The sequence below is a fragment of the Mixophyes fleayi genome, chromosome 6, assembly GCF_038048845.1.
Source record: "Mixophyes fleayi isolate aMixFle1 chromosome 6, aMixFle1.hap1, whole genome shotgun sequence".
In the NCBI taxonomy this organism is placed as follows: Eukaryota; Metazoa; Chordata; class Amphibia; order Anura; family Limnodynastidae; genus Mixophyes; species Mixophyes fleayi.
This window is the reverse complement of record NC_134407.1, coordinates 84,006,941-84,034,871: the sequence shown is the minus strand read 5'-3', so window position 1 is coordinate 84,034,871 and position 27,931 is coordinate 84,006,941. Positions and strand designations below refer to the sequence as shown.

Genomic DNA, 27,931 nt, shown 5'->3' with positions numbered 1-27,931 from the left:
TATTTAGACTTTGTTGACAGAGTGTGTGGAAATTATGGTAATATGGTTAAGGCAACATTCTGAGATGGCTATTGCTCTCTTTTAAAAGATTTTGCACAAGGATTAAGTATAACAGTGAGGAGCTGAGTACCTCAGTAAAGGTAAATATTGTGCTCAGAGGGCTGTTACAAAGGCTGATGTGTTCAAAATTAAAAAGATGTGTCCCCACGTAAGAACTAGCACTCATAGAGAAAGGCGAAGGCCTCATTCTTTCCTTGCCACTCCGTGTGTAGAATGGCATGTTGGCAATTTTTTTCCTGCCGATAACTTTGCCTGGATTACAAGTCTTTTTTTCTTGACCAAGGTGAAAGGTGTTTTTTTACATTTTGGTTTCCCTGACTTACAAACACTATGCACTTCAACATAGGCTTTACTAGATGATATAGAGGGATTACTATCATGGTGCCAGAAGCTGCTTGGTGCTCCTGCTGTTCTGTGTACTGCTGTTAATCCATTTTGAAAACACTGTACACTTTGACTGCAAATTCAGAAGACCAAGCCTGCCAGCCCTAGTATTTGTATTTCAGTAATGACAATTAGCAATGGAGCTCTCCGTTTTGTGTGTTACCTATATAACACAGTACAATGTGACTGCAGATTTACACCAAGCCTGCCAGCCCTAGTATTTTTATTTCAACAATGACAATTAGCAATGGCGCAATGGAGCTCTCCTCTTTGTGTGTTACCTATATAATACTCTACATTATGTGACTGCAGATTTAGAAGACCAAGCCTGCTAGACCTATTACTTCTATTTCAGCAATAACAATTAGCAATGGAGCTCTCCTGAATGTCACTGGAGACTTTGAAGTACATGCTACCCCTCCTCTTTCTATTCTACCTATGACGCTGCCCAACTGCTCTACAGACTGCCAAGAACTGTGCTACCCCTTCTGTGTCCCTCTGTGAAATGGTGCTGGATCGCCGTGGAGGGCGGTACTTATAGAATCCAAAACTCGCAAGATCCGACAACCTAACAATGACGTTTTGCCTTGTTTTCAATTCTGAGGGCGCGCAAAAGTAGCGAGCTGGCTCAGCTCGGTACTTGGATCTGCTAGGTTCGGGGGGAACCGAGCTTGAGCATCTTTAGTAGCTTTATAAAAACATTGAATTGCAGCACTTTTATGACCAATAGGGTAAAAATTAGACTTTAATTAAAACTTATCAGATGCCCAACCCTCTAACAAAGGAGCCTCAATATTATCTCTTGTCCATTGCCAATACCAGAGAGAAGGGTAGAGGTCTTGACTGTTGTATAAGATATTGTTTCCCATAGTTTCTCTAGGATGTTCAAACTCTGATGATCTGTCCCATTTAACAATATAGCTAAAGAATCCTTCATCTTTTTCTGTATAAATTGTTTTATCATAGAATATTTTTGTCCACATAGATCTCTAACTTAATGATTTAATTCAATGTATAGATCAAACATATACGGTTCTGAACTGGGTGCAAAATTCAAATCCCTCCCCAAAATAGATAATTCTTTGGGATTCAGTAATTTAGAAGAAAACTTAAAAACACCTTTAGGAACTAACCCAGTTTTTTTTGGGGGCTGAAAATTTTCTTCTACCTTTTTTTCCTCGCCTTCTCTCAAATGTTTTGGGGTTTTTAACAGGAGAGGTGCAAAGGAGTTTTTGTGGAACAATGGCTTTTGTGTCCTCCTCACTTCTCTTACTAAAAAAATCTTCACTAAATCTTAATAAGTTTTTGATTTAGTATCTCTAGAACTGAAGAATATCCAGTTTTGATATGGATATACGGGGAGGGTTTAGGGATTCTGTAAGGTACTAATATTTATTTGTTGGCTCATTATTTTTGATGGTAAATGCACTTTCCTTATTTGCTCAAATGGTGGGTGTTTATTTAACTGAGCAGGTTTCAGAGGGCTATTAATGAATGCCTTGGGTATTGGGAAATTTGGTAGGTGTTTGTCAGCTCAACACCAGACCAGGGGGTAAATGTATTATACTCCGATTTTTTCAACTCGCCAGAAATCGGCTTGTAAACTTGCCTTTAAGAGCCAGCGCCGCTTTAAATTTTAGCTGTCAACTCAACGATTTCCGGCGAGTTGAAAAAATCGGAGTATAATACATTTACACCCAGGTATCTTGTGAGTGGATACATTCTATGGGTGATATTCTGCTGATTTCTATGTTTTTTTAATGGGGATGACTGAAGACATGAAAAAACAGTCAGTATTTAACTTATGTGCAAAACAGAACACTCATTTGCACCCCTTGCATTGTAACATGGTTTTGTCCAGGAGACTAAAATAAGAAGTTTCTCAAGTTAAGATCCTTAATGAATCAGGCCCAGAGTTTGGGCTCCTGAACCGATTATTTTATAGCTACCTGCAGCTAAGGCATGCCCTTCAAGCTCAATCCCAGGGTGTTGCTCTCCAGCTCTGTCCCACTACGCTCCTTATACAGGTTGACCTCCCGAAAAATTATTTCAATACTGTATGCTGCCATACTTCCTGATATTTTGCAGTAAAATTTGCTTGCCCTTAAAGCTAGATGGGAAGTTGATTTAGGTTCCTTTATGAGGATGATTGGCCTCTTCATGCAATAGGTTTTGTCAGATCCAGCTACTGAGTTTACTATACTCTTTTGAGACTATTGAAATTGGGTAGGAGACAGAATTTTAGTTGCCCCATGTGTGGTGAGGGATCAGCTGACTTCTGTCATTTCCTTTGGTCCTGCCCAGGTTTCGGGCGGCTCTGGGCAGATGTGGTGGGGTGTATTCGAATGTTAGGGATTCAGATTCCCCTGATGTACCCTAAAATTTGTCTTTTGGGGCAATCTCTAGATTTTTTCCTGGGAAAGTCATCTTATGTAATTACTTTGTTGACCCTGGCCAAAGTTGCTATAGCTAGAAAGTGGATGGCCATTGAGGAACCTACCTTTGGTTCTTGGGTTGTCCTAGTGAACAGCACTGTTAGCCATGTACCTTATATATCCACAGCCAATAATTCTAAGCCTAAATACTATAAAATATGATCTTGGTCAATTCAGTTGAGGTATGAGTTGCCGTCTATCTGGTGATCCCTCCAAGGAGCTTGGTCCAGATGTTTCCTTTCCTTGGTGTTGTAAGTGCACTGCTAGTTATATATATATATATATATATTTATTTGCATACTCGCTTCTATGTATTTTTGTCCATGCATCCATTTGGTTGTAATGGTGTATATGATGTTATATTATGTGGATCTTAATTTACTGTGCACTGTGTATGCCTATTTCAATTCATTGAGTGGGAGGTAGGCTATTAATTTAGTTGTGGACTGTGGTCAGAGCTAATTACTTAATGGTGGGTGCTATTCATTAATTCATGGGGTAATGATGGCCTTTTTAATTTAATATTGGGGCTTATTAATTTAAGGTGAGGTGACAGGACCTTTAATTTAATGCTGGGTTTGGTTTGGCCTATTAATTGAATATGGAGCATATAGGGAGGAGGGCTATTTATTAAATGTGAATATGAATTATTTAATGCCGGGGATGTTTGTGGGAAAAGGTTATATTTATTAAACGTATGTGATATTAATTTAATGTTTGGGCTGGTTGGAGGGATATAGATGTTTTTATCAAATGTGAATACTATTATTTTTTGGTGGTAGTCAGCATATCGATGCTAACTACCCCGACAAGACTTCCCCCGACCTGAGGATTCCAAAAGGCTGCTTCCCGACCTTCACCGATGACGACTCCCCTTCACACCGACTTCAGCCAATGACAATGAAGTAAGAAAGCGGCTGCACTTGATGACGTCATTGACCATGCCGACGTGATTATCGCTGTTGTTAAGGGGGTAATGTAACATTATACATGGGTGCATACTTACATTACATTAACAACAACAATAATCGCTTCGGCATGGTCAATGACGTCATCAAGTGCAGCCGCCTTCTTACTTCATCGTCATTGGCTGAAGTGGGTGTGAAGAGGAGTCGTCATCGGTGAAGGTCGGGAAGCAGCCCTTCAGAATCCTGATGTCGGGGTAAGTCTTGTCGGGGTTCTTGGCATCGATATGCCGTACCCCACCCATTATTTTAATGTTGGGGCTGGCGGGAGGCCTAATTCTTGGACTTTGGTGCTGTTGATTTAACACAGAGGCTGGTTGGAGTTTTATAATTTTCATGCACCCATTTCTTTTACGATTAGTCCCCCCATATTCCAGGATCCAGACAAGCATCAACTGAGCTAAAGACACCAGCAGCCACAGGTAGTGAAAGCGTCAAGAACAGGTATGGGAGAGCAGGACAGTCTTTCAACTGCCCTGAATCTGCTGGGGCAATCCCGAATTTGGGTGACTGCAGGCGCGGGCTGGGAGGTATCAGCCCAGGGGGCGCACAGGCGGCCGCATCACATGACACGCGATGCGGCCGTGTCATAATGACGCGGCCGCAACGCGTGTCATGTGACATTGTCATGTGACAATTCTGTAGCTAGTTTGAACATTAACTATATTTTACATTCTCTTGAGTGTGTCTAGCAATTCAAATGTCAGCATTTTTCATGTCCTAACTGCAGCCATTGAGAGAAAAGTATAAAACTCACACTATAAACACAACCTTAAAAAGAAGCACAGTAATGTAAAACTACTTGTTCTGTCTTCTGGCACACAGTCAGTTAACTGCCTCTGGCATGGTTGCTTAGTCAGGTGTGGCTTTCTCTGAAACCTGACATCCTGCTGGAGAGTCAGAGGCAGCAGAAAAGTTACAGACTGGAGCTGGGAGTTTCTTGAACATGGCTGACTCAAACATTTCTACAAAGTCTTTCTCCAAATGCCAAAGTTGCATAGAAATTTCATCCATGACACTGGCAGAGGACCAGGTGGTGACCAAAACCTGTAAAAGTCACTCCATAGGAGAGTTGTCATTAGTTGGAGTAACTGCTAATGGCTCAGCAGCTGGAGATTCAGAAAAAGTACATCTTCTCATAGACAAAACGCCTATAGAAGATACTGAGACTGACAAAGTCCTGTGTGATTTCTGCTTGGAAGAGAAGGTGAAAGCTGTGAAGACCTGTCTTACCTGTATGGTTAATTACTGCAGCATGCACCTTAGACCCCATTTAGATAATCCCAAGCTGCACTCCCACCAGTTGGTGCACCCGGGGAATGATCTAGACTTGCGAACTTGCAGCACTCATAACAAACCACTGGATTGGTTCTGCAATGTTGACTTGATGTGTGTCTGTGAGGAATGCATAGAAGAGAGTCACAAAGATCACCACCCAATCTCTTGCACTGAAGCAAGGAAGCAGTTGGAGGTAAATATTATTTTCCTTTACAAAAAAATCCACTACTAATGTTGCCTCAAATCAGTGTGTATTTCACCTTCCTTGTCTCTTTCAACTTCTTCTTTATAAATAATAAGATTTTACAAGCTGGGCCTTTTCTGTTTTTTTGTAAGTGTGTTGAAATGATTTACAACTAGGCGACGGGAGTACCTTCACTTTTAATGAGAACTATAAAAAAAAAAAATCAAGCATTTAAATTTGTGGATTATCACATAGGGTCATTTACGAAAGTTATTTTTTTTAGCACCAATATCTCCACTGGATGAAAAACAAGGAGCACATCTATTTATCGTTTAGGGAAGTGTCCCTGTGTAACGTTCTGTGCGACCTTTCACTGGATTGTGGGCCAAGACGGTAATGTGAGTGCTGACAAAAGTAAAAGCATCACTTATCCAACTACTGGCACTTTAGCCTTCTTAATTATTTGCAACTTTTATGTTTTTCTCTAAGTCTGAGTGGTCTGTTTACTGTGGATCAGCGGTAACACTCATTATGTATTGTTGCAAACTGCAGCGATACATAATGCAGTACCGCTGCTATTTACTATACTGTGGCTGCTTAAGGAGCTTGGACGAGCATTCGCCAGCAGCCTAACGCTGCTGGCGAATGCAGAAAGTTAAATGTGCATGCACATAGCCTCTCCAGCTTTACTGGTCCCCATAGAAACAGGTAAGTTAATGCCATCCTGAGATGTCATTAGTTTGCAGCGAACAGCAATGCTAGCATAGCTGTCCGCTTAGAGTTCTATGGGGACTGCTGTAAACCACGAAAAGTACCTTAATACAATCAGCGATTTCTCCTGCATTAACCCCTTCATAAATTATATAGATTGATGAGATGACCATTCAGACAGCTGTTTTCTCCTGGCTTTATGGCTTATCGCAGTTTTGTAAATAGACCCCTGAATCTTATTCATGTGTTAAATAATTCATAAGAGTAAGCAGACTTCGAGACTGTGTCACATTTATACATTTTAATGTCTTTATTACATTGTTAATTTATGTACATAAAAATTAATTTTCCTATATGAAACTTGCCTGGTTCGTTCAAAGGGCATCCCATTAAAAGTATAGACCGATGCCCCATCACTTACAAACAGGTGTAAAACAGTAATTCTGTGAAGGGGGAGGGGTTGCAGCTACCCACTAAGTGGTAACGTAAGATCTTCACCCTTGGAGCTCATTTAAATATCTTATTTCACAACACAAAATATTCTTTTAGTATCTAGGTGCAGAGAGAGGCGTTTTTCTGCAGATATCATGCAATTATAAAGGACACTATGATCTGCCCAGCTACTCCCATCACCAGAAGCAACATTGTACACTCCCAGGTAGTGCTGAGCCATGAGCAAACCCCTATAAATGGATGCACTTACACATACATTATTATGTACCAAAATGACACTTTTCAGAAACTGCAGTTTTTCATATGTCATACATAGCACCTTCGAGGGATGCACCTTTCTATATAAGGCATACATTCCATTTTTGCTGTATTAACAATACTACATCCCTACATTCTAGCTTTTGTTTTATGTCATTAAAATGTTCCTACATTTATGGATGCCAGGACATGTCTCGAAATGTTTGGGTGTGTACAACTCCCTAACATGTGGCTGCTTGCTAAAACTGCAAATTCATCTAACCTGACACATGTATTATGCAGTGGTTGGCTAATTTACAGTTATATCATGCTTGCCAACTTTGTGTTGTTGGCATCAGGAAGATCCCAGAAAGGGGGTGTGGTGGGAGGACGGAAGGGACAAATCGCGTCATTTGGCGCCGCCCGCGTGACAGAATCTGCATTTTGTCACAGGGGCAGGACTTAAATGATGCAATTTACCGCAAATTGCTTAATTTTGGCTCCCGATCTGCAGGATGCGGGAGACTTTCCTGCTCTCCTGGGAGTCCAGAAGACCTACCCGGAATCCGGGAGAGATGGCAAGTGTGTATATCATACTTGCCAACTCTCCCTGAATGTCAGGGAGACTCCCTGAAATAGGGGTGATCTCCCTCACTCCCTGAAGAGTCTGGCATTCTCCCTGATGCTGAGCCAGTACAAGATGTGGTTGGCTTCGCCATCTGTAGCATGGTGACACAGTTCAGAAATTGTGTCCTGTGTTCATGTATTGATGTCTATGGAAGTGGCTATTTTCATGGAGACCAAGATTTAATCAAACACTGACAGGTAAGACAACATGATTTCAGTAATGAAGACAGAAATGTAAGAGACCCTTCAGTCTCTAGAGATTTATTAGCTGCTTTTCTTTAATGCAGAGTTGCCTACTCTCCCGGAAAGTCCCGGAGACTCACGCATTTCTGGGAGACCTCCCGGGCTCCTGGGAGAGCAGGGCAACCTCCCGGTTCTTGTTCCGCGAAAGATAAGTGGCGGGGGGGCAAAGCTTAAAGAGGCAAATATTGCATCATCTTAGCCTGCCCGGTGCTGTAATTGGCCGAAATTGTGACAATTGTTTAGGGACTGGGCCAAAATGATGTGATTCATCAAGCCCCGCCCCCGCAGGCCCACCTCCGCTGGGATCTCCCTGAAGCCAACGAGGAAAAGTTGGCAAGTATGATGTATATATGTGTGTGTGTGTATATATATATATATATATATATATATATATATATATATATATATATATATATATATCTATATATATATATCTCCATTCGATATCTTTTAGCAGATGATATTCTTTTGTACATTCAAGTGCTGATAATGTCAAGCTTATCAAATGCATCACAGCTGTTGTCCATTTAATCAAATATAAAATATATATAATCGTGTATTGTAGCCGTGAGTGAGACATATTTCCCAGCAGTCCCAATTTTTGCAAGACAGTTATCATTTTGGAAGGATAAATAAAACCTCTTGAGTGCTGTTAGTTGTAAACAATAATTTGGAAACATGTAAAAATAATATGGGCCTTCCTGTTTATACCACAGTGTAAACTTAATATGTTTGTTCTCTGTAATGTCACCGAAAGTCTTTCCTGTGATAAGAAGTCTGGAACAGTACAAAAACAAGATTTCCTTCTGCAGAGCGAGATTAGGGAAAGGAAATAAAAGGGTGGAGAGGCTGCATTTCTACAGGCGTTCCTTGCTTTGTGAAGGGGAGCACTGCCAATTTCACTCTGCAAAAGTACTTTGTTTTTGCACCAGCTCTGAGCTGACTGGGTCTTGTACTATATTTTTAATGGGAAATAATTTTACACCTTGTTTTTGCAGGGAAATCACATTTCCAGACACAATGTGATTCAGGGCCCGATTAAAGGTTCCAGCCGCCCCAGGCTATAAGCGCCGCAGCGCCCCCCCCCCCCCCCCCCCCAATATAAGCGTATAGGAATACTCCTGAATATGTATATTCAGGAGGATTCGTCAGCATTCAAATTTAGAGTGCGCATTCTCTCTTACCTGTTCTTGCTCTTCTCTGTTCCCTGTTCTTGCAGCTTTGTTGTCTTCTAGCTGGCTTCTGGAAAGTAGGGGTCCTGTTTTGAAAATGCAGCTATTGTATTATAATGCTAAATGTTACCAAACCCTGGATGATTAGGCTCCAAAACACAACAGTCCATTATGGCCAGATAAAACTACCCCATAGCACAGGCATATACAATATATGAAAATTGTTGTCAAAGAGCTATAATCAAATACATACCTCTATCAGCCCCATCTGACTAATATTTAGCATTCTAATGACCCTAGAACCACAGAGACCATCCTCATACCGGCCACACAATACAAAGATTATGCCCCCCCCAAAGCTGCTCTATTTTTTAAATAGTCCCCTCAACCATTTCATCAGCCCTGTTCAGCCTCTTAACCTGCCCCCATTAGCATTGTCACCTGCCCCCTTTAGCATTATCTGCCCCCCTTAGCATTGTTACCTGCCCCATTAGCATTGTCACCTGACCCTTTAGCATTGTTACCTGCCCCCTTTAGCCTCTTCACCTGCCCCCTTTAGCCTCTTCACCTGCCCCCATTAGCATTGTTATCTGCCCCCATTAGCATTGTTATCTGCCCCCATTAGCATTGTTATCTGCCCCCATTAGCATTGTTATCTGCCCCCATTAGCATTGTCACCTGACCCCTTTAGCCTCTTCACCTGCCCCTTTAGCATTGTTACGTGCCCCATTAGCTTCTACACCTGCCCCTTTAGAATTATCTGCCCCATTAGCATTGTTACCTGCCCCCTTTAGCCTCTTCACCCGCCCCCTTTAGCCTCTTCACCTGACCCCTTTAGCCTCTTTAGCCATTAGCATTGTTATATGCCCCTATTATCATTGTTACTTGCCCCATTAGCTTCTTCACCTGCCCCTTTAGAATTATCTGCCCCCATTAGCATTGTTAACTGCCCCCATTAACCTCTTCACCTGCCCCTCTAGCATTATCTGCCACCATTAGCCTCTTTACTTGCCCCTTTAGCATTGTTACCAGCCCCTCCGCCCCCAGACATAAGGACTTACCTGTTGTTCCTGGGCAGCAGTCTTCTCTCCAGCGCTATACATGACAGGCAGCCTGGTAGCGATCGCTGCTAGCTGCCTGTCAGTGTGGCCGCGGGCGCTTCTTACTGTGGTCACGTGAGATGTGGAAGTCCTGATCTCACGTGACCACAGTTAGAAGCTGCCAGACTGCCTGTCATGTAGTAGTGACAGTCGGGCCGCCCCCTTTAGACAAGGGGCAGTCCTGATGATGCAGGCTCAACGCTGCCTCAATAGAAAAAAAAATTACAGGGAAAAAAAATTAATCTTGGGGACGCTGCGCCCCCCAGACTCCAGCGCCCCAGGCTGAAGCCTGATCAGCCTATTGGTTGATCAGGCCCTGATTATGTAATTAAGTTTCACCCACAAAATTGCTGCAAGTAATAAAAACTGCCCCATATCTCCCATCACTCTCGTGTTTAATTTAAGCCATAAATTGCAAAAAGTATTTTAGGAGAAAAACAAACTTTTTACTTAATGAAAATGGTGGTTCTAAAGTGGTAGGAGGTTGAAATTTGATGTTTACACTTTTGTACAGGTCCACCTCTCCACACCTCAACATGCACTCTTATGTATACTTGCCTATTTTCCTGGAATTTCTGGGAGGCTCCCAAATTTTGGGGAGTCCTCCCAGAAGATTAGTCAACCTGTCAGACACTTGTGGAGGTGGGGCTTAATGATGCAAAGTCCCGTCACCGCTATTCAATTCTGCAAATTTATGTGTTTGTTTTTTTGCAGTAGAGGGGCTATGGTGATGCAACGGCGTGACCACACCCCCCTACACTTGTCACATGACCTGTTCTCCGGGATCAAGTTGGCAAGTGTGTTTTTAGGGGGAATTCATTTTCTAGCAATGTCCCGTCATCAGAGCCTAGTGAATGTCATGACACTAAAACATCACTGATTTTTGCTCACACCTGTAGCAGATGTAGAGGTGCCAAACCAAGTTGCCACACATTGGGTACACTTTCTAACTGAAGTCCAGTGATCTAAACTTTTCCTTTTGTAAAGAGAAGAACTTATTTTTTTTATCAGTATTGTTAATAGGCTATTTAGAACAGACTTCTGGTTTTTAAGAGTGCGGAAGTTCTTTAAGCTACTCCCTAGGAACAATGTGCAAATAAGCTACTATTCATGAGAACTGGCTACTATGAAACACCATTGACTTATTTACATATTGTTGATAGGGGAAGTTTTATGATCTTCCTGACTTAAGATTGCTTCAGTGACATTATTCCTATAGCATACTTGCCGACTTTAAGTCAGCATCCAGAGGCTGCCTTGGGGAAGTGGGCGTTTCAGGGTGGGGCTATGCAAATCACACAATTTTGGCTGCGATTCCCTGAGACTCGCCGCATTATGGATTTATTCTGCCCACTTCACTAGGAAGTGGGCAGATGCGGGAGGTTGCCATACTCTCCCGGGAGTCCGGGAGACCTATCTGGAATCCAGGAGTCTCCCGGATATTCCGGGAAAGTTTGCAAGTATGTAATAGTGTCCTTTAGAGCGTCGCAAATGGAGCAGAAAATCCTAACCTGTGTGGTCTGTAGGTGGAAATTCTGTCTATGTATAGCTTCTCAAGATCAATCATGTGCCCTTCAAGGTGGGAAGATCAACCCCTCTTATAATAGATTGTACCTTGGATCTCTTGCCTTTAGGAAGCCCTGGAGTGGCCACCTGAGGGATCGGAAAATCATTGTAAGTGGTGACTCAGTGATTGTTATGGAATACAGCACAGTATTTCCCTTTTTTTGTTGCACTTGCTTTCGGCCTGGCAAGAAATGTTTTTTTTTTTTTATTTGCAGCTACGGGGTGGGTTTATATCTCAAAGAAAACAGATCTTCACTGTTTGTTCACTTCACTTTCTATTTTCCTTTTTCCATGGATCAGAGTTGTTGTGTCCCTAAGGTTCTGACCAGGGGAGGGCTGGCAAACTTTAGCCCGGGGGGGCAAGACTCGACTCAGCAGCCTATTTTAAAGGGAAAAAAATGCAGGTGACCCAGCCCAAGGTATCCCACTATGGGACTGGCCCGGGTTGCAGATGCTCCCCTGCCCCCAGCCCAGGCTGCCCCTGGTTCTGACCCCAGACAGGAGGAGAGGTATTATCGCCCTGAGGCTCCTGTTTTAGGCAAGCTAAAAAATGGTGTCGCCTAGGTGAAACTCCAGTGGAAAAGAACGTGCCTTATTCTTGTGGTGAAGAGGGATTGAAGACCCATGACCCTGTCAGAACCTCCTGGCTCTGGGGTTTGGAGATAAAGGGTCCCTTCTCCTTTTGGAGACATGAAGACTGACTTTGTGTTTTATGCACTTAGGTGAAAGAGACAATATTTTTCAAAAGAAAGTATGTCCTCTTATGCTCTAAGGGGCAATTCTATCTCCACATAAGCCCATCTAGTGCTTTAAAAACGAATTGAGAAAAACATTAGCATTATGATATCCCCCACTTGTCCCATTGTTTCAATGAGATTGCACTTGACGAGACTCATTCTATAGGGTTAACCAGGGTTGTTGGGGAAAAAAAGTAGGCAGCTATTTTGCGGGCTGATCTACTATTTATACTATTTGACATTACTGGTGCACTGTGCACATCATGAAACAATGATGACACTAGTTTCTAGTGAATAATTAGGTTGGATAATTTTTTTCAGCCGACAAAATGGCTGCCTCCATTGTGTGTAGGTGAATGATACACTAAGAAGATTCATTTCATCATGTCCCCATACCCCACTATGTAGCACCCACTTTGCAAGAAGTTTAGGTGGAATTTGTGAAAGTGGCTGGGAGGACCTGCCCGAAATTCATTAGTTTCCCAGACATTCCAGAAGAACAGGCAAGTATGGATTCACCTACACAGCAACAATGTCCATGGAAATAATTTCTATGTTCAGGGCATACTAAAACCCAGACTCTTACTGGTTTTTAAATACTGTATTCTGGCATTTAATTCAAAGAGATAGTAGAGCCACTGTTTCATGTTAATACATATCAAAGCCTGTGTATTATGGATCTGAACAATATAGACTGAACAAACAATTGGAGTGTTTATATTTAACAAAATATGTCCACCATCCTTTATGACTCATTTGGAGTAGGTTGCTGTGTTAGGAGAGAGCTTCATAACAAAGCAGTCAGACAGGTAGATTAATATATGGAGCAGGGTAAGTGACATCACAGTAACTCAAGTGACTGCAGTCTCAGCTTTTTGACCTATATGAGATACAATATGGACACTATCCTAAAGATGTGGGAGGGGCTTCAGTTCTCTATAATACATTACTTTTTGACAGAGTTAAAGCATAATGTCAGTTTAATACAGAATAATATATTTTACCTTCTTACCTTATCTATAGTTAAAATGTTGGTGTTTAATGGTCCTTCTAATGTTGCCAAAATGTGCAGTGGATAAAAATTTGTCAATCTGTGGTACAGGTGTTAAAGAAATTATGCATCTTTAAGTCATTGGCGTGTACATGCCTTCCTGCAACTTTTACTGAATAATTTGCTTTATCTTTTTGGCTTTTATTGTATAATCACAGGGGCAAACGCAGGATTTGTAGAGGGGGGTTTCCACACAGCGCCGCCAGTGGGCGTGACCAGCATGCATCTGCTCTCCAACTCTTCCTATCCCCATAATATACATGGGCAATACTACGTGGACTACTGTTAGGTGCACACAGCTCTCCCTTTTCAAGCAGAGCTGTGTGAAGCGAGGGCAGCATCCAGCCACCTCAATTATACAGTGCCCCATGCTTGGAAGGGGGTTTCCAGGCACTAGGAACCCCCCTTGGTTTGCCTATGAATCAAGCCGTGGTTTCCATTGTCCCAGCATATGATAAGCTCTGCTGCACCCTCTGCATGGGACACAATTGTATCTAGACAGCAGCTTTGTGTCAGGTCTTAATGAAACAATAATAAAGAAAGACCGTTACATGATAAAGTAATTGTTGCAGGAAAGGACATATAAGGCAATAAACTAAAATATTTTTGAGATCAATTAAAGATGAGAGATGTGGCAAAAAAAATTATTCACAGCACAATATATACAGTATACATTACACTACACTGCTCATGTTTTGATATTGTAGCCTGATGTTTCTTGATCCTATGTAACTACACTATTATTGTGTTGTGATGAGTGTAAAATAAGTTTACCAAAACTGTTGAATCCTGAAATATTAGTAGGAGTTCACATGTACATATCAATGGGTAACTGATAACTTCTCTCATAACTCCAGGCGGACGTACAAGAAATAGTCACCGAATATGACTGGAAACTAAAGTGTGCAGAGCACGCCATTGTCAAACTGGAAGCAAACACGGCATCAATAGAGGTAACCAAGCATATAACAACCAGGATTACAGAGGACTTATTATCAGTCAGTAGCAATTAAAATATATATAAGTACAGACAAAGAGGCTCTCATCTCCCCGATGATTACCTGGGAGAGTAAAAACATGCTTAGGTAATTAACTATAATCTGGCTCCATTTACGCATTTATTTGTTGTCAAATGATAAGACTGGTCATTTCCCAGAATCCCACAGTGCAGTGGAAAGTATTGTTTGCTCTTATCCCAAATCCTTGGATGTTGTAATCAAGGAACAATAGTTATTAAAGTGTCACCTAAACATTAGACCAAAATCTGATTGAAGAATATGGCTGCATGTTGCTGAATTATAAAGTGGTGACACTATATAAATAAAGGGTAATAATAACTGTAGGAAACCTATCAAACATTTGAGGTTGACAATTGACATTTGGTAAAGCAAAATGTCTCTCTCAGAATTCCATTGCTGAAACCAGACGGGCCACAGATCTTCAATTTGAACAACTTCAAGATGCAGTAAGGAAAGCACAATCCAATGTGCAGGAGTTCCTAGAACAGCGGGAGCGAACGGCTCTAAACCAATCAATAGGGATTAAGACCCACCTGGAACAGAAGTGCAATGAGCTTAAGAAGATTAAAGCCAGGGTGGAGAGAATTGCAAAGTACAAGAGCGAATTCTGTTTCTTTCAGGTATGAGATGCTGGGAGACATAGACATTGGGACTTTCTCACCTCTGATAGATAAAATGTACCTGTATTTATGTCTGTAGACCTACAAGTGTTCATCGCTGTTTTAGAATTCTGAAAGTGCCATTGGCACAAAAAGTCCAAAAATGTACTGTATCATTGTTGGAACTGTAGCTTTTATTTTGATGCAAACAGTACATACTTAGTAGTATCTCTGATTGATACACAGAAACACATTGTTCCTACGTATCTTGGATTCCAAATGAATAAAAATTGTGTTCATTTGAAATGTTATTGTTGTAGCCAGTGGTCAAGCTAAATAATTTAGAAGTGGTGGTATAGACAATGTAAGTGGATGAAACTTTATAGTTTTAAAATTAAAGCAGTAGGAGAAGTGGTGATATGGCATACCGCTCTTTACCCCACCCCCCCACTTCGACCACTGGATGTAACATTGACAACTGAAGGACTCCTATGCTTAAAACATAAGACAAACAAAACCTAATATACACATTCTCATGGTGGTATCTCCTATGGCAGACATGCATGACTGTGCTGGTAAAGCCAGATCATGTTGGGGACATACACTAAAGGGGATACCTACTAGAGCACAGTTGTCATAAACAGTGATTTAAATTACCATTTTTGCCGTTCACAAATCAGGATTAAAGAGAGATCGCTATAGCAGTCACTAATTTTTCAAACTTTAAAGAAAGAAAAGAAAAAGTTGTAATTTAAATCACCAAAAATAAACTCATTTGTTTTTAACTTTTAGTCTTAACATGTGGCGCACATGCTGACCAACCATTTGAAATGAACAGACCATTAAAAGCTCCACTAATACCCAAATTTGAGTAAAAAAAATCTGGCAGCTTCAACATGCCTTAACGGTAGACAGTCTGAACTGAGTTTCCATTAAAGCAGGGCGACCAACGAGCGTGGAGTCTCCTGCTATAGTGAAAACCAACCCCATGGCTGACAATTGCAGTATAATCTCAGTCCCAGTATAAAGCATACTTACCAACTTTCTGAAGTTGGCTTCTGGGAGCCTGCCGGGGGAGCTGGGCGTGAGGGGACGGGGCTCCGAAAATCGCATCATTTTGGACCCGCCCCCCGTGACGGGCCAAATGTAGCGATTCCCGTAGAATCGTGGCATTTTGACCTAATTCTGCCCACTTCACTACTAAGTGGGCAGATGCGGGAGATTGCCACACTCTCCTGGGAGTCCGTGAGACTCATCCAAAAAGCTGGAGTCTCCCGGACATTCCGGTAGAGTTGGCAAGTATGGTATAAAGGTTGGAGGTCCATGAAACCCCCTTGTCCATTATACTAAAATAGTAACAAACACATACACATAGGTCAGGTTATTTTCTTTATTCTTAATCCACCATAGTTCAATGGGAAATTAAAATATTTTCTTCTATTCTGATCCATTGTAGTTTTGTGGGGCAGAGGAGAAAAAAAAGTGAGACATGACTCAGCTGGTCTCATCTGTAAAATCCATACTGAAATCAGGTTTTCATTCCTCCACCTTATGTGAATGCTACAATATTATACAAAAATCCGCAATGCCAGATAATGTTGCTATCAAAATGGATTGTACCATTATCTGGAATATTGGAAAATCTGGTTGGAATATTATTGGTATCGATCTATATGTATGGTCATTTTATTATTTCTTGATCTCCCAAATTGATTCCATCCACACGTTTGAAGCACTGAACAGCTGGATCTCATCCAATTTGGCCGCCCACATTCCTAGTAAACTACAAGAATGATGTTTTAACAATTGTCAAGCCAGCTAGAAATTTCTAAGTGTATACGTTCTTCCATCTATTTATTTTAGCATGTTGGATATAATAGTGACAAAAGTTTTTTTGTTCCTACTTTTCCTAAAAGGATACTCACTGAAAACATGTCTACAAAAACTGATGCAACTTTGCTGCTGTGCTTAATTCTAGGATGAGTCCTATTGCTACACCACCTTACTACAATACTGATATTTTTATAACACATTATCAAATTTATTTCTGTCATTCAATTTGCCCTCTTCAGACTACATTTTTGGTTTACATATTTTAGTAATTTTATGTTCCATTATTTAAACCATATTTTTTTGTTAACACATTTTAACAACCCATTTATGGAAGCCTCCCTATGTATGTAATTTCCACAGGAATATTGTGATTTTAAAAAGGCGACCAGCGATGACAACACCCTCCCCAGTGTTTACATTGGGCTTATAGACAAGCTATCTGGGATCGGAACAGTGGTGACAGACTCAACTGAAAAAGTAATTCAACTGCTACAGACTTCATACACAGATAAGCTGCAAGAATTTGCAAAAGAAGGTGAGTTTAGAGACTTCTGCTGTGTATGGAATGCTGGTGACAAGGTCTATTTCCTTTGCAAGTGCTCTAAGGCAAGGCATCTCTGAATTAAAGGGTATATTCACCTTCTACTAAAAAGCAAAAGTTAAATACTTGAATAAATTCAGCCCAAAGACTGAGGATTTTAGGCATTTAGTTAATCCACTAGTTAAATTTGTAATAAAAATGAAAATTAGTCTAGACTTATTACAAGAGTAAAACTTTCACAATGCAATGTGTTTATAAATGTACAACTGTACTACCTTGTTGTCCACACCCACATTGGGCACGGTTATGATTCATCTGCACATACGATCATTGAGGGATGAAAGGTAGGACGCCCCAGTGCATCACCTGCACAGGTAGCATTGTCAGTACCATCACAGTTGACAATTCCAACTTACGCTGCCCCCCCCCATTGTTTTACTGGGTTCACCCTCAGTCTTTCCTGTAACTCGTGAAAGAAAGAGAATATCTGGCTGCCTTTACTGGACACATTGGGGGAGTTACTAAAGTACAGTTTTGTCTGCAGTTTGCAGACCGCCACTTATCCAATGCAGTTTTCAGACCCAAACCACAAGACAACAGGATTTACTATGGAGTCTGAAAACTAAAACTGCATCTGATGTGTAGCAATTTGCAAACCTTCGAATCGCATATGGTTCAAGTCTAATCGTGTGCAGTCTATGCCAAACCGACTGTAAAACATACATATTTTCATCAAGCCAGATGCTATTGAACATGGGCTGCATCCTTTAGAGGGGAAAGGGGAGGCGAGGGGTGAAGAAATGATTGGGCCCCTGCACCTAATTAGTACTGGTCCAATGCTGAATAGTCCGGGGCCCCTCCAGGTAGCACTGGCTGTTGGATACCAGGGTAATACCCTTAACATAGAGTCTGTGGACTTGTAGCTTTACAAGAGCCAGCATACACATGATCTCTGCACTAGTTTAAGCCCAACACAGCTGCAGAGGTAGAATCTTCAAGTAAGTAAATATTTAAACTGGAGTTGCAGTGACTTTGAATGAGGTCAAAGCACAATAGAAGGACATCCTGGTAAAGCAATTCCATTTAACGTGGACTAGCTATTTCTACACAAAGCCATTGGTGTTCTTTAAAACATCAAATGCATTTATCCACTATTAGAAAACGTAAAAGAAACAGGAAATTGAAATAAGATGTAATTGGGAGGTAATTTATGAATGGCAACAGCACAGTTTGAATTTTGTGATGTTAAAGGCATACTGTTTCTCGAACGTCCAACGCTCCTAGTTTTACAGGGAAGCGCATTAATTTGCAGGTGACATCTGAAGGATGTCAAATGCTCACACCAGACAATGAGAGGAGCAAGAGGATCATGGGCGTTCCTTGCCACTTGATGTTTATTCGCCTATTTAGTGATTTTAGTGCAGAAACAAGATTTAATTTTGTGTAGTGAGCTAAACAGTTGGAGATGGTGCTTTTGCTGGAGTTCTCCCTGCTTTGGGGAGGGCACACAGCCTTTTCACCAAGGCAAAAGGACTTGAATTCTCTGCCACCTTTTGAAATCCCAGAGATCATGTATTGTCCCTATAGTTTTAATGGAATGCATTTTGACTAATGTGTTCAGAAGTGCAGATATCCTCTTACTGTCATAACTAATTTAAGACACATGAGCCTAACCTGGAGAGTGTTTTAGGAGAACAAAATGAAAGTTGATATGAGGTGTTAGCAGGTTGGACTTTCACATGACTTTCTTTTTACATTCTACTGTTTACCATCTCAGACAACTGGTTAGGCACACTCTAGTTCAGGACCAACTTCTCAGTGCTGGTGTGTCATACTCTGTGCATTTAGTCACTAAACTATATCTAGCTTAGCCCCTGGACAAGCCTCCTTAGCTAAACAATTTACTGATGCGATGGGTGTCTTTCAGTGGTGCACTTACAAATAATAAAATGCCTGATTCAGCTGGATGGCCAAGTTGAGCCAGTTGTCTAAGTCTGTAAGTGGCAGGAGATGAACTGTTTAATATGCTGTTTTTTAGACTTTAGTGTTGGCTCTGGTGTTATAGTAGGTCTGGTCGCTGAAATACTCCTAACGCAACAAAGACTCAGGGCCTGAGTCATTAAGGAGAGCAAAGCAAAAAAAGAAGTAACTTTGCACCTTGGCAAAACCATGTCTCATTGGAAGGGAGATAAATTTAAAATGTGGGGACAAATTTATAATTTGGGTAGGGCATGTCCTAGATCAACTTTAAATGTCAGTGTAAAAATAAAGCTACAAAATATTTGTATGCTACATGAAGAAACAGCCAGTTTTAACTTATGTGCAAAATTATAGACTAATTTGCACCCCTTGCATTGTAACATAGTTTGTCCAAAATCAAATTTACTCCTTTTTTGCCTTGCTCTCTTTTAATGACTCAGGCCCACAGTGTTTAGCATAAATTGCAACTATAAACTGTACAATACTGGTCACACAGTGCAACAGTACCAACTACCCGTAGTTTCTTCGGTCTCTAGAAAAAGACCTCCAGTTCCACTGACACTTTCATACTCTGCTTGCTGATCCTGAGATCATTGGTTCAAGGAGACACAGCCCTGCTTGATTCTCGTTTAAGGCACATTCTCTCAGCCTCCTAACTTGATCCTGGTCTGTGAGTGCCAAGTGGAAGCTCCTCAGAGACATTTACATCCTGCATCACTACCTGTAACTTGGGGAGCTGGGAGATGTAATCTTCACATCAGCTGTTAGCACAAGGAAAGAAGAGGACCTCTGGGGCTGCCAAAGAGGACACCGCACTGTAATTTCTGCTCAAATTGAAACAAGTAAAGCAGTAGGGGTAACGTGTGTCACATGTCGGACCAGCGGACCTACCGCCCGGGGTTCATTTGCCCACGCTTTCTGAGCATGCTGCTGGTTTCATTGCACAGCAGCTCCCTCTGACACCACTAGTCTGCTTTCCAGGACTGCGTATGTGCAGACCTAGCTTTTATCAACTCCTCCTCACTTTTATGGGGAGAATAATATATTTCTCAAGATATTTAAGGCACCTGTTCCATTAAGGGGCCTGTTCTTTGAGTCAGACATGCCTCCGTTTGCTCTCCTACTCCATAACTGCCATAGACTATCGCTCCTTGTCTCCCGCAACTTTGTAGCTAACCACAGTGGTCTCCATACCTGCTGCAGATTATCGCTCCTTGGCTCTAGCAACTCTACCGCTAATTAGAGTGGTCTCCATACCTCCCTTAGACCATTGCTCCTTCTGTTCTGGCAGACTCTGCAGCCATTCCTAAGTTGTCACTCCTTCTGCCGCCCTCTACTTTCCAGCAGCCTTCAGACCAACAGGCCTTTTTCAGTCTCTATTGGCTCATCACCTTTTCCCAGCCTCTGGTCTCATTTGGCACTTGCTCAGAGGTGTAAACCATCTGCCTCGTTAGACTCCGCACCTCTGGGCTAAATAGCGCCATGCCAGACGGGCTACAAGGATCCGATCATCATAGTAACTGTGACAATATAGTTCATTAGAAATAAATGTTTCATTCTGCAGTCTGGGGAATATTTTTCCCCCAATGGGAATCATTTTGGGTGTTTGAACATGGCTGTATTTAGAGATGATTATGGCCTGGGCATTTTCAGTGCTTACACCATCAGGTAAGCAAGTTTGCCCCCCATATGCTTACACCCTTCTGTCTATCATTATTTTTGCCAAAACAAAATAACACATTTCTGTGATGTACTCTGAACAATGCTGCTGTGGGCATTTGCCCATGTGGTAAATTCATCCCTGCAGTCTCTTACTGTAAATTGCATGCAACCCATTATTAATGGCATGGTTTAAATAACTTATATTGATGATGAATGTTTGTGTGATACAATGTACAGAAAGTGGAAATAGTGCCATAATAATACATGAGTGGCGCAATCTCCATATCTTTTGTGACTAGCAAGAGAGTTTTTGAGTTTATTAAATGGCAATGAAAACACTAAACATTTGACATTATATTGAAACATTTTAATTCTGTCAAAATCTATGCATGTTATCTATGGAATAACACACCCCCTTACTGTGAGCTAATAATGTCAGACGCCAGAGATTTGTACCCTGCATACAAGTACTCAAGTTTATATTTTGCCATAAAACTTTTTAGCAAATTCTGATGTCCTCATATTTTACATATTCTCTTGTATACAGTATAACCCTAGTGTTTGCACCATTTTACAGAGAATGTTGGAATAAAGACCATGGTGTCTGCTATAGTTCCAGCCAAACACAAGATATCTGCTCCAGAGCCTTCAACTCGAGACGACTTCCTGAAATGTGAGTATTTGTAGTTCAGTCTACACACACATATCGCAGAAGCATATTCGAAAACATGGTGCAAAGAGCAACGGAATGGTGTAAAGCTATTTGATGCTACTATATATAACAGAGCAGCAGAACTCATATGTCCTGAAGAGACGAGCGAGAATATAGTCATGAAAACTACTATAATCACAAAAGGCCAGCACTTGGTAGTAGGAAAAACTTTTAATACAGTAAATCAAATGAACTTGAAGCCCATAAGTCCATAAATCAACCTCTATCAAGGAGCCGGAATAAAGATCCAACGGGGATCAAAACAGCCGCTGGGCAATGCAGTTTTACTTCTTGCTTGATTTATGGCCTTCAAGTTTGTTTGATTTACTACATTAAAAGTTTTTTCTACTACAGAGTGCTGACTTCTTGTGACTACAGAAGTTTTCATGATGTGTATTTACACCCACACATACATACATATATATTTATGCTGTATTATCCAGGCTTGGCTAACCTGTGGCACACCAGGTGTTGTGATACTACAAGTCCCAGCATACCCTTCCAGCAATAAGCTGCTATATATTGGCAAAGCATGCCGGGGCTTGTAGTTTCACAACACCTGGAGTGCCACAGGTTAGCCAAGCCTGGTATATACTATAACACTAATATATACTGTGTATATATATATATATATATATATATATATATAATATATATATATATATATATATATATATATTTACAACTACTTAACATTTGCACAGATGGTTCTCAGAGTCCGAAGATCTGCAAAGGTTTAATGGCAGAAGAGGAGGAGGAAGATGGGAAGAAGGGGGAGGTGGGTGAAGGCAAGGCAAGTTTTTTTGTGAGTGCACAGGGGAAAAGTGGGTGGTGGGGCAAATGACAGAAGAAGGTGGGGGATAGGTATAATAAGAGGGGTAAACGGAGACAAACACACAAAGGGGAGAAAGAAAGGACCCACCCACAATGTGGAGACAGAAGACTGGAGTGGACAAAGAGACAAAGGTGCACATGCAAAATTAGAGACAGAGGACAGGAAAGGAGATAGTCCCACTGGCAGAAGCTTTGCAGAGAGAGGAGAGAGATTGGCAGAAGTCGGCCAGAAAGAGGGAAGAGACTGGCAAAAGCTATGCAGATAGAGGAGAGATACTAACAGGAGATTAGAAGGGAGCGATATAGGGGTAAATGTATTAAGCAGCGGATCTATCAAATCGCCGATATTCGACAACTGTGACTGCCATATTTAAAACGTCAGTATTATTAAAGGCAAAACCTGGCGAGATTTTCCTTTAATAAAATTGTTGTTTTACATATTGCTATCACATTCGCCAAATATCGATGATTTAATGGATCCGGCGCTTAATACATTTACCTCATAGTTGTGAAAAAGGGGAGAGGGAAAAGTTGTGCATAGAGTGTAGTAGATGCAGGCTAGAGCTATGCAGAGGGGAAAGGAAACAGGTAGGACATATACAGAGAGAAGAGAGAGGCAGGCAGTCGTACAGAAGTGAGAGAGCCAGGCTGGATACGTGTAGAATAGTGAGAGTCCTGAGCAGAGATGGTGGAAAAAACACCTGGAAGTGTAAAGAGACATGAGAAAAGACTGGATCTGTGGACATAGAGGAGACAGGCATACCCTGTGCAGAGAGGGTGGAGATAGATGGACAGGCCTCACAGAGGTGGTGGATACAGACATCGTTTCAGGGGTCGGGGAAAGCATGTGTTGAGCTCCTTCAATCAGCCCTCACTCCTCTGACCCCTGGTACTCAGCTTCACATGATTAAGGCTGAGTCAGTAGAGAGCACAGTTCAGCAGGAAGGACACTCCCTGCTGCACTGTCAGTATAACTTCCGGGCATGCGTCCTCATTAACCCTATAGAAGGTGGACCGACAGTACAACTGGCAGACATTTGACCACCTACCCTTACAATCTGGACACCACTTGCTTCTATGGCATTTTTTTATTTAGGAAGCAAAAAGCTAAGTTTCCAACAGCAGGCTGGCCTCTGCCTACATTGCCTAACCAGTAATTCATCCCTGCTGATTGGTTGCTACGGGTCACTACAGTAATAGACAACGTGATGTACTTCATGGGCTGTATATGTGGCCCTATAAAACTTCAAAAGTGCTGTCCATAACTTTAGTTTCACAAATGAAAAAACAGCCCCAAAACGACCTCAGGGCTCCCACACCACTCGCCCCAAAAATCCCTCACATGCCCCTCACTTTCTCCATAACTCCATCACATGTCACTCAGACTTCCCAGTTGCTCCAAAATAGCCCCCACATGTCCCCAGATCCCCACTTACCATAAAATGCTCCCGCATGCCCTCAGACCCCTATTTGCCAGATTTGAGGCATGACATTTCTGTCACAGAATCGCTTGTTTAAACAAAGCATAAACTAGCCGCAGTGGAAATTTCCACAGCACTGGCAAGAATGTAGCCTGTAACTGTATACACCCAGTTCTGTATGTAGGTCACAGACTCCTTTTATCACCTTATCACTCTTCTGGCGGAAAGAGTTTTAAATGCATTTTAATGAACTTGGGTAATATATTTGTGCTATTCATTTTACAACCTCATAAACCTAAACTGTTGCAATTTCTGTTTGTATAACCACTGATCATACATACTTCATACACTGCACTATATAATATCTGAAATATTTGTCAATACAGCATTTGAAAGTAAAAGGTAAGAGTAGGTGCTGTGGAGGACTCCTGTCATTTTCACTTTCTGTGTAATTATGATTGTCAGTGCTCGTCTTTGAGGTAAATTTATCAAGCTGCAGGTTTGAAAAAGTGGAGATGTTGCTTTTAGCAACCAATCAGATTCCAGTTATCATTTATTTAGTACATTTATAAAATGATAGCTAGAATCTGATTGGTTGCTATAGGCATCTCCACTTTTTATACCCTCAGCTTGATAAATTTCCTCCCTTGTGTCCGTATGTTAGTATGTATCTGTGGGTTAAGGAACACAATTTATTTATCTACCTTTTGATTTGTATTGTATAACATTGTACCCCACACTGTAAATTACAGATATTAGAAGTGACGTTCTGTTACCTGTATAAATATATGGTTACAGAAGTTATTCCATAGATAATTACCAGTGCAGCCATGTAAATCCAGACATATAAAATATGCTACATGGTTGCATGGTATTTAATTCATATTTCAAACACTGCAGATTTTACTATGCATCCTGCATGGCAACTAACTGCAATACCGCTTGTGTATTTCATAGCTGACCACTTTCACATGTCTCATCTGGTAACAATAATCCTGTGTTTGTTAAATATATAAAGTGTATAATTTATCTTTATTAAAAATAAAGGGAATGGATAAATCATAGACATATAATCTATATATAGAAATATTACATGTTATAAGAAACTGGTGCACATTAAAAAGTTAATATAGCTCATAACAACCAGACATTTACTTTTATTTATCCAAGCCTTCTAACAAAACGGTCCCTCAATCTGTTTATTTTAAATTGTTAATGTTTCTGTAATTGTAGATAAATCCAATGTTACGCTGGATCCAGTGACCGCTCACTGTTTTCTGAGGTTGTTGCAAAGCAATCGGAAAGTGACCAACTCCTCCCCATGGCAACAGTCTTATCCTGACCACCCTGAAAGGTTTCAGCAGTGGCGCCAGGTTCTTAGTGCAGAAAGTTTTTACATGGGTCGCCACTATTTTGAGGTTGAGTTCAAAGGTGAAGTCATCCATGTTGGCGTGACCTACAAATGTATTGACAGGAAGGGGTCAGAGAGCAACAGCAATATAACGGGAAATGATTTCTCATGGACCCTGAAGTGGAATGGCAAGGAATTCTCAGCCTGGCACAGCGATGTTGAGATTCCACTAAAAGCAGAAAAGTTCTCAAGGATTGGCGTCTACATAGATTACCAAAGAGGCACTGTGGCATTTTATGGGGTCAAGGACACAATGACACTCTTGCACAGATTTGAAGGCACATTTTTTTCTGAACCACTTTATGCAGCCTTTTGGCTTCCCAAAAAAGAAAATTCAGTGACCATTATTGGGCCAGATGACATGTCTCATCCAGTGACAATTTTGTCTCCTGTGGACACCAAGGTGCTGTCAACTTCTTCAGTGGAGACTGTCACGTCGAGTACTAAAACTGAATTAGTTGTCAATACCACAATTCAAACTATCAAGGTGGAGATGAGCAGCGTTCAAGAGACTACAAGTCCTACTGAGTCCAATCTACCTTCTGGTGTGGAGTCCATTAACAAATCAACAATGATAGAATCAGACCACACCGCTACTAAGGTCACCACTGTTTAGTATTGTAGCTGGGATATTTACTGGGTCCATAACTGGCCTGGACTTCTAATGAAAAGGGGCATTTAAGTTAAATACATGATTTAATGATAAACTCTGGCAAAGAGGTGTCATACATTAGGGGCCATTCATTGGAAGATTAAAAAAATCACAAAAAGCACTGGACAATTGCTATAGCCTTGAGTTTTTAAAGTTGACCATTGCAAGTTAATGCTGCATAAAGTTTTTTTTTAATTGCTATAAGTAGTAATTATATTTAAGTTATGAAGCATATAATTGCATCTACAGCTGTTTATGTGCTTTAAAGAGAAGCTAAATTCAACATAGATAAATAACGAACATTCCAAGCAGTATAGAAGCCATTTTTTATTTATTTTCTAAACTCTCTTTATTTAGAAAGAGGACAAATTAGAACAAAAATAATGAGTAGTGATATGCAAACATTCAAGTTGTTCCCTTTCAACTTTTCTGTGTACATAGGGGGGAGGATAGGGTAGCCATTTTTTTTTTTTAAATAAAAATGAGTAACATATTGGACTTCCAGAATTTTTAAATTAATAACGAAGATGCCTATTCCCACTTGTACAGTTAATTTGGGAGCATTAAATTAAATTCTACTTGCCTACATTTCCCAGGCAAGTAGAGGTAGAGGTAAAGATGGAAGCAACGTTTGATGTGATTTATGTCAGCAAGCGGGCAGGGCAATCGGATCATTAATCCACAGCTATCCCCGTAAATGCTGGCATGGGTGTGATGACTCAATTTGTGCCATCACACCCTGCTGTTTACTTAGGTGGGCTGCACTTGATTAAATAATTTAGGTCATATCCCTGCCCGCATTACAGTTGGTAACTGCTATCTAGGAGAAATTTCTTGCTCTCTCTGGAGTTTAGGAGGTCTCCCCCTAATTCTGGAGTCACTTGGACATCCTGGAAGACTAGTCAATGAAGGTTAAGAATCAAACAAAACATGATTTTAACAATGTTTTTATTACAATCGGCAATAAAAAATACTGGATCGATTAGCTGAAAAAAAATTGTTGAGAACCCATTTTGCGACTCACTCATTCTTAGAACCGAACTGCAGTAGATTCACTTATCACTCTGGGATGGACAGAAGAATGATAAATGATTTCCTGAGTAAAATTAGCTGTCTGGTAAAGATAGACAGCACAGTTCATATTTTCTTGGTTTACTTCCACAAATAAATAGCAATAACATTTTTTTTTATTTTTCATTAGATTGTTTTCTTGGATTAATACGAACACTGCCACGGCCACTAGCAATGCCACACTATGGTTATGTTACAGGAATGTATTTATTGAGCAATATACTGCTAAAATTGCATCTTGTATGTTGTAAATTGTCATGATATTAATTTTGAAGTAAAAACATTAAAACTAAATTTGAAAAATATAGTTTTTCTTTAGGTCAATTCAGGACCAATATTCAACCATATTGTATTGGGAATTATAGTACATACATCACATTGGAGGCAGCCATTTTGTGTCCTGTGGTATTGATAAGACTATCTGTTCACTAGGAACTAGTAACATATGTGAGGCATGTAGTTCTATAATAACCCTCAAATCTATAAACCCCAAAAGACTGATACCCTCAACCTGCACACCTTACCCTTTTTCTCTTAAGTTGTCTAAACTTCATTATGACCTGAAATAATGACACATGTTTAAATTTTGGGCGCACTAAGGTCACAGTTTTAATTGCTATGCAAAGGGTGGCCATGAAAGCAGATGCAAGGACAGCTACCAGTCAAAAGCACTGAAAAGATAGGGATGGCCAGCTGGCCCAGAGTCCCCATCGCTACTTTATCAGACTCTGCCCCTTCAGGTACTTGCACAAGTGACCCATCCACAGACAAGACGGGGGAAGAATACAAGGCGGAAGAATACAGCGGCCTAACATAACTCTTGTGCCATGTATTAAACAGCTGTTCGCACTGCTTTCCTGCCGACTGTGCCTTGTCTGTATTAGTAGAGAATACAGGGTTAAGCAACAATACACATATGCCATTGAGAAAGCACATCAATAGGGAGGAAGGGAAAGCCTGAAGAAAGAGAGAGATACTTCCTGTCTCCCAGAC

General features: G+C 40.9%; 1 protein-coding gene across 1 annotated transcript; it reads left to right on the top strand.

Moving 5' to 3' along the window:
* Positions 1-4,742: 4,742 nt before the first annotated feature.
* Positions 4,743-27,243, top strand: TRIM16 (tripartite motif containing 16). Its single transcript, XM_075216973.1, has 6 exons — positions 4,743-5,315; positions 14,061-14,156; positions 14,609-14,842; positions 17,015-17,189; positions 21,415-21,510; positions 25,038-27,243. Exons 1-6 carry the CDS (start codon positions 4,791-4,793, stop codon positions 25,829-25,831), a joined length of 1,920 nt encoding a protein of 639 aa, XP_075073074.1. The 5' UTR covers positions 4,743-4,790; the 3' UTR covers positions 25,832-27,243.
* Positions 27,244-27,931: the final 688 nt, after the last annotated feature.

What these genes read in the sequence shown, in the direction of transcription:
- TRIM16 (XM_075216973.1), top strand. Translation starts at nt 4,791, where the DNA reads ATGGCTGACTCAAACATTTCTACAAAGTCTTTCTCCAAATGCCAAAGT. An exon ending in GCGAATTCTGTTTCTTTCAG is followed by an intron (nt 14,843 to 17,014) that starts GTATGAGATGCT and finishes TAATTTCCACAG; the next exon opens with GAATATTGTGATTTTAAAAA. An exon ending in GCAAGAATTTGCAAAAGAAG is followed by an intron (nt 17,190 to 21,414) that starts GTGAGTTTAGAG and finishes ACCATTTTACAG; the next exon opens with AGAATGTTGGAATAAAGACC.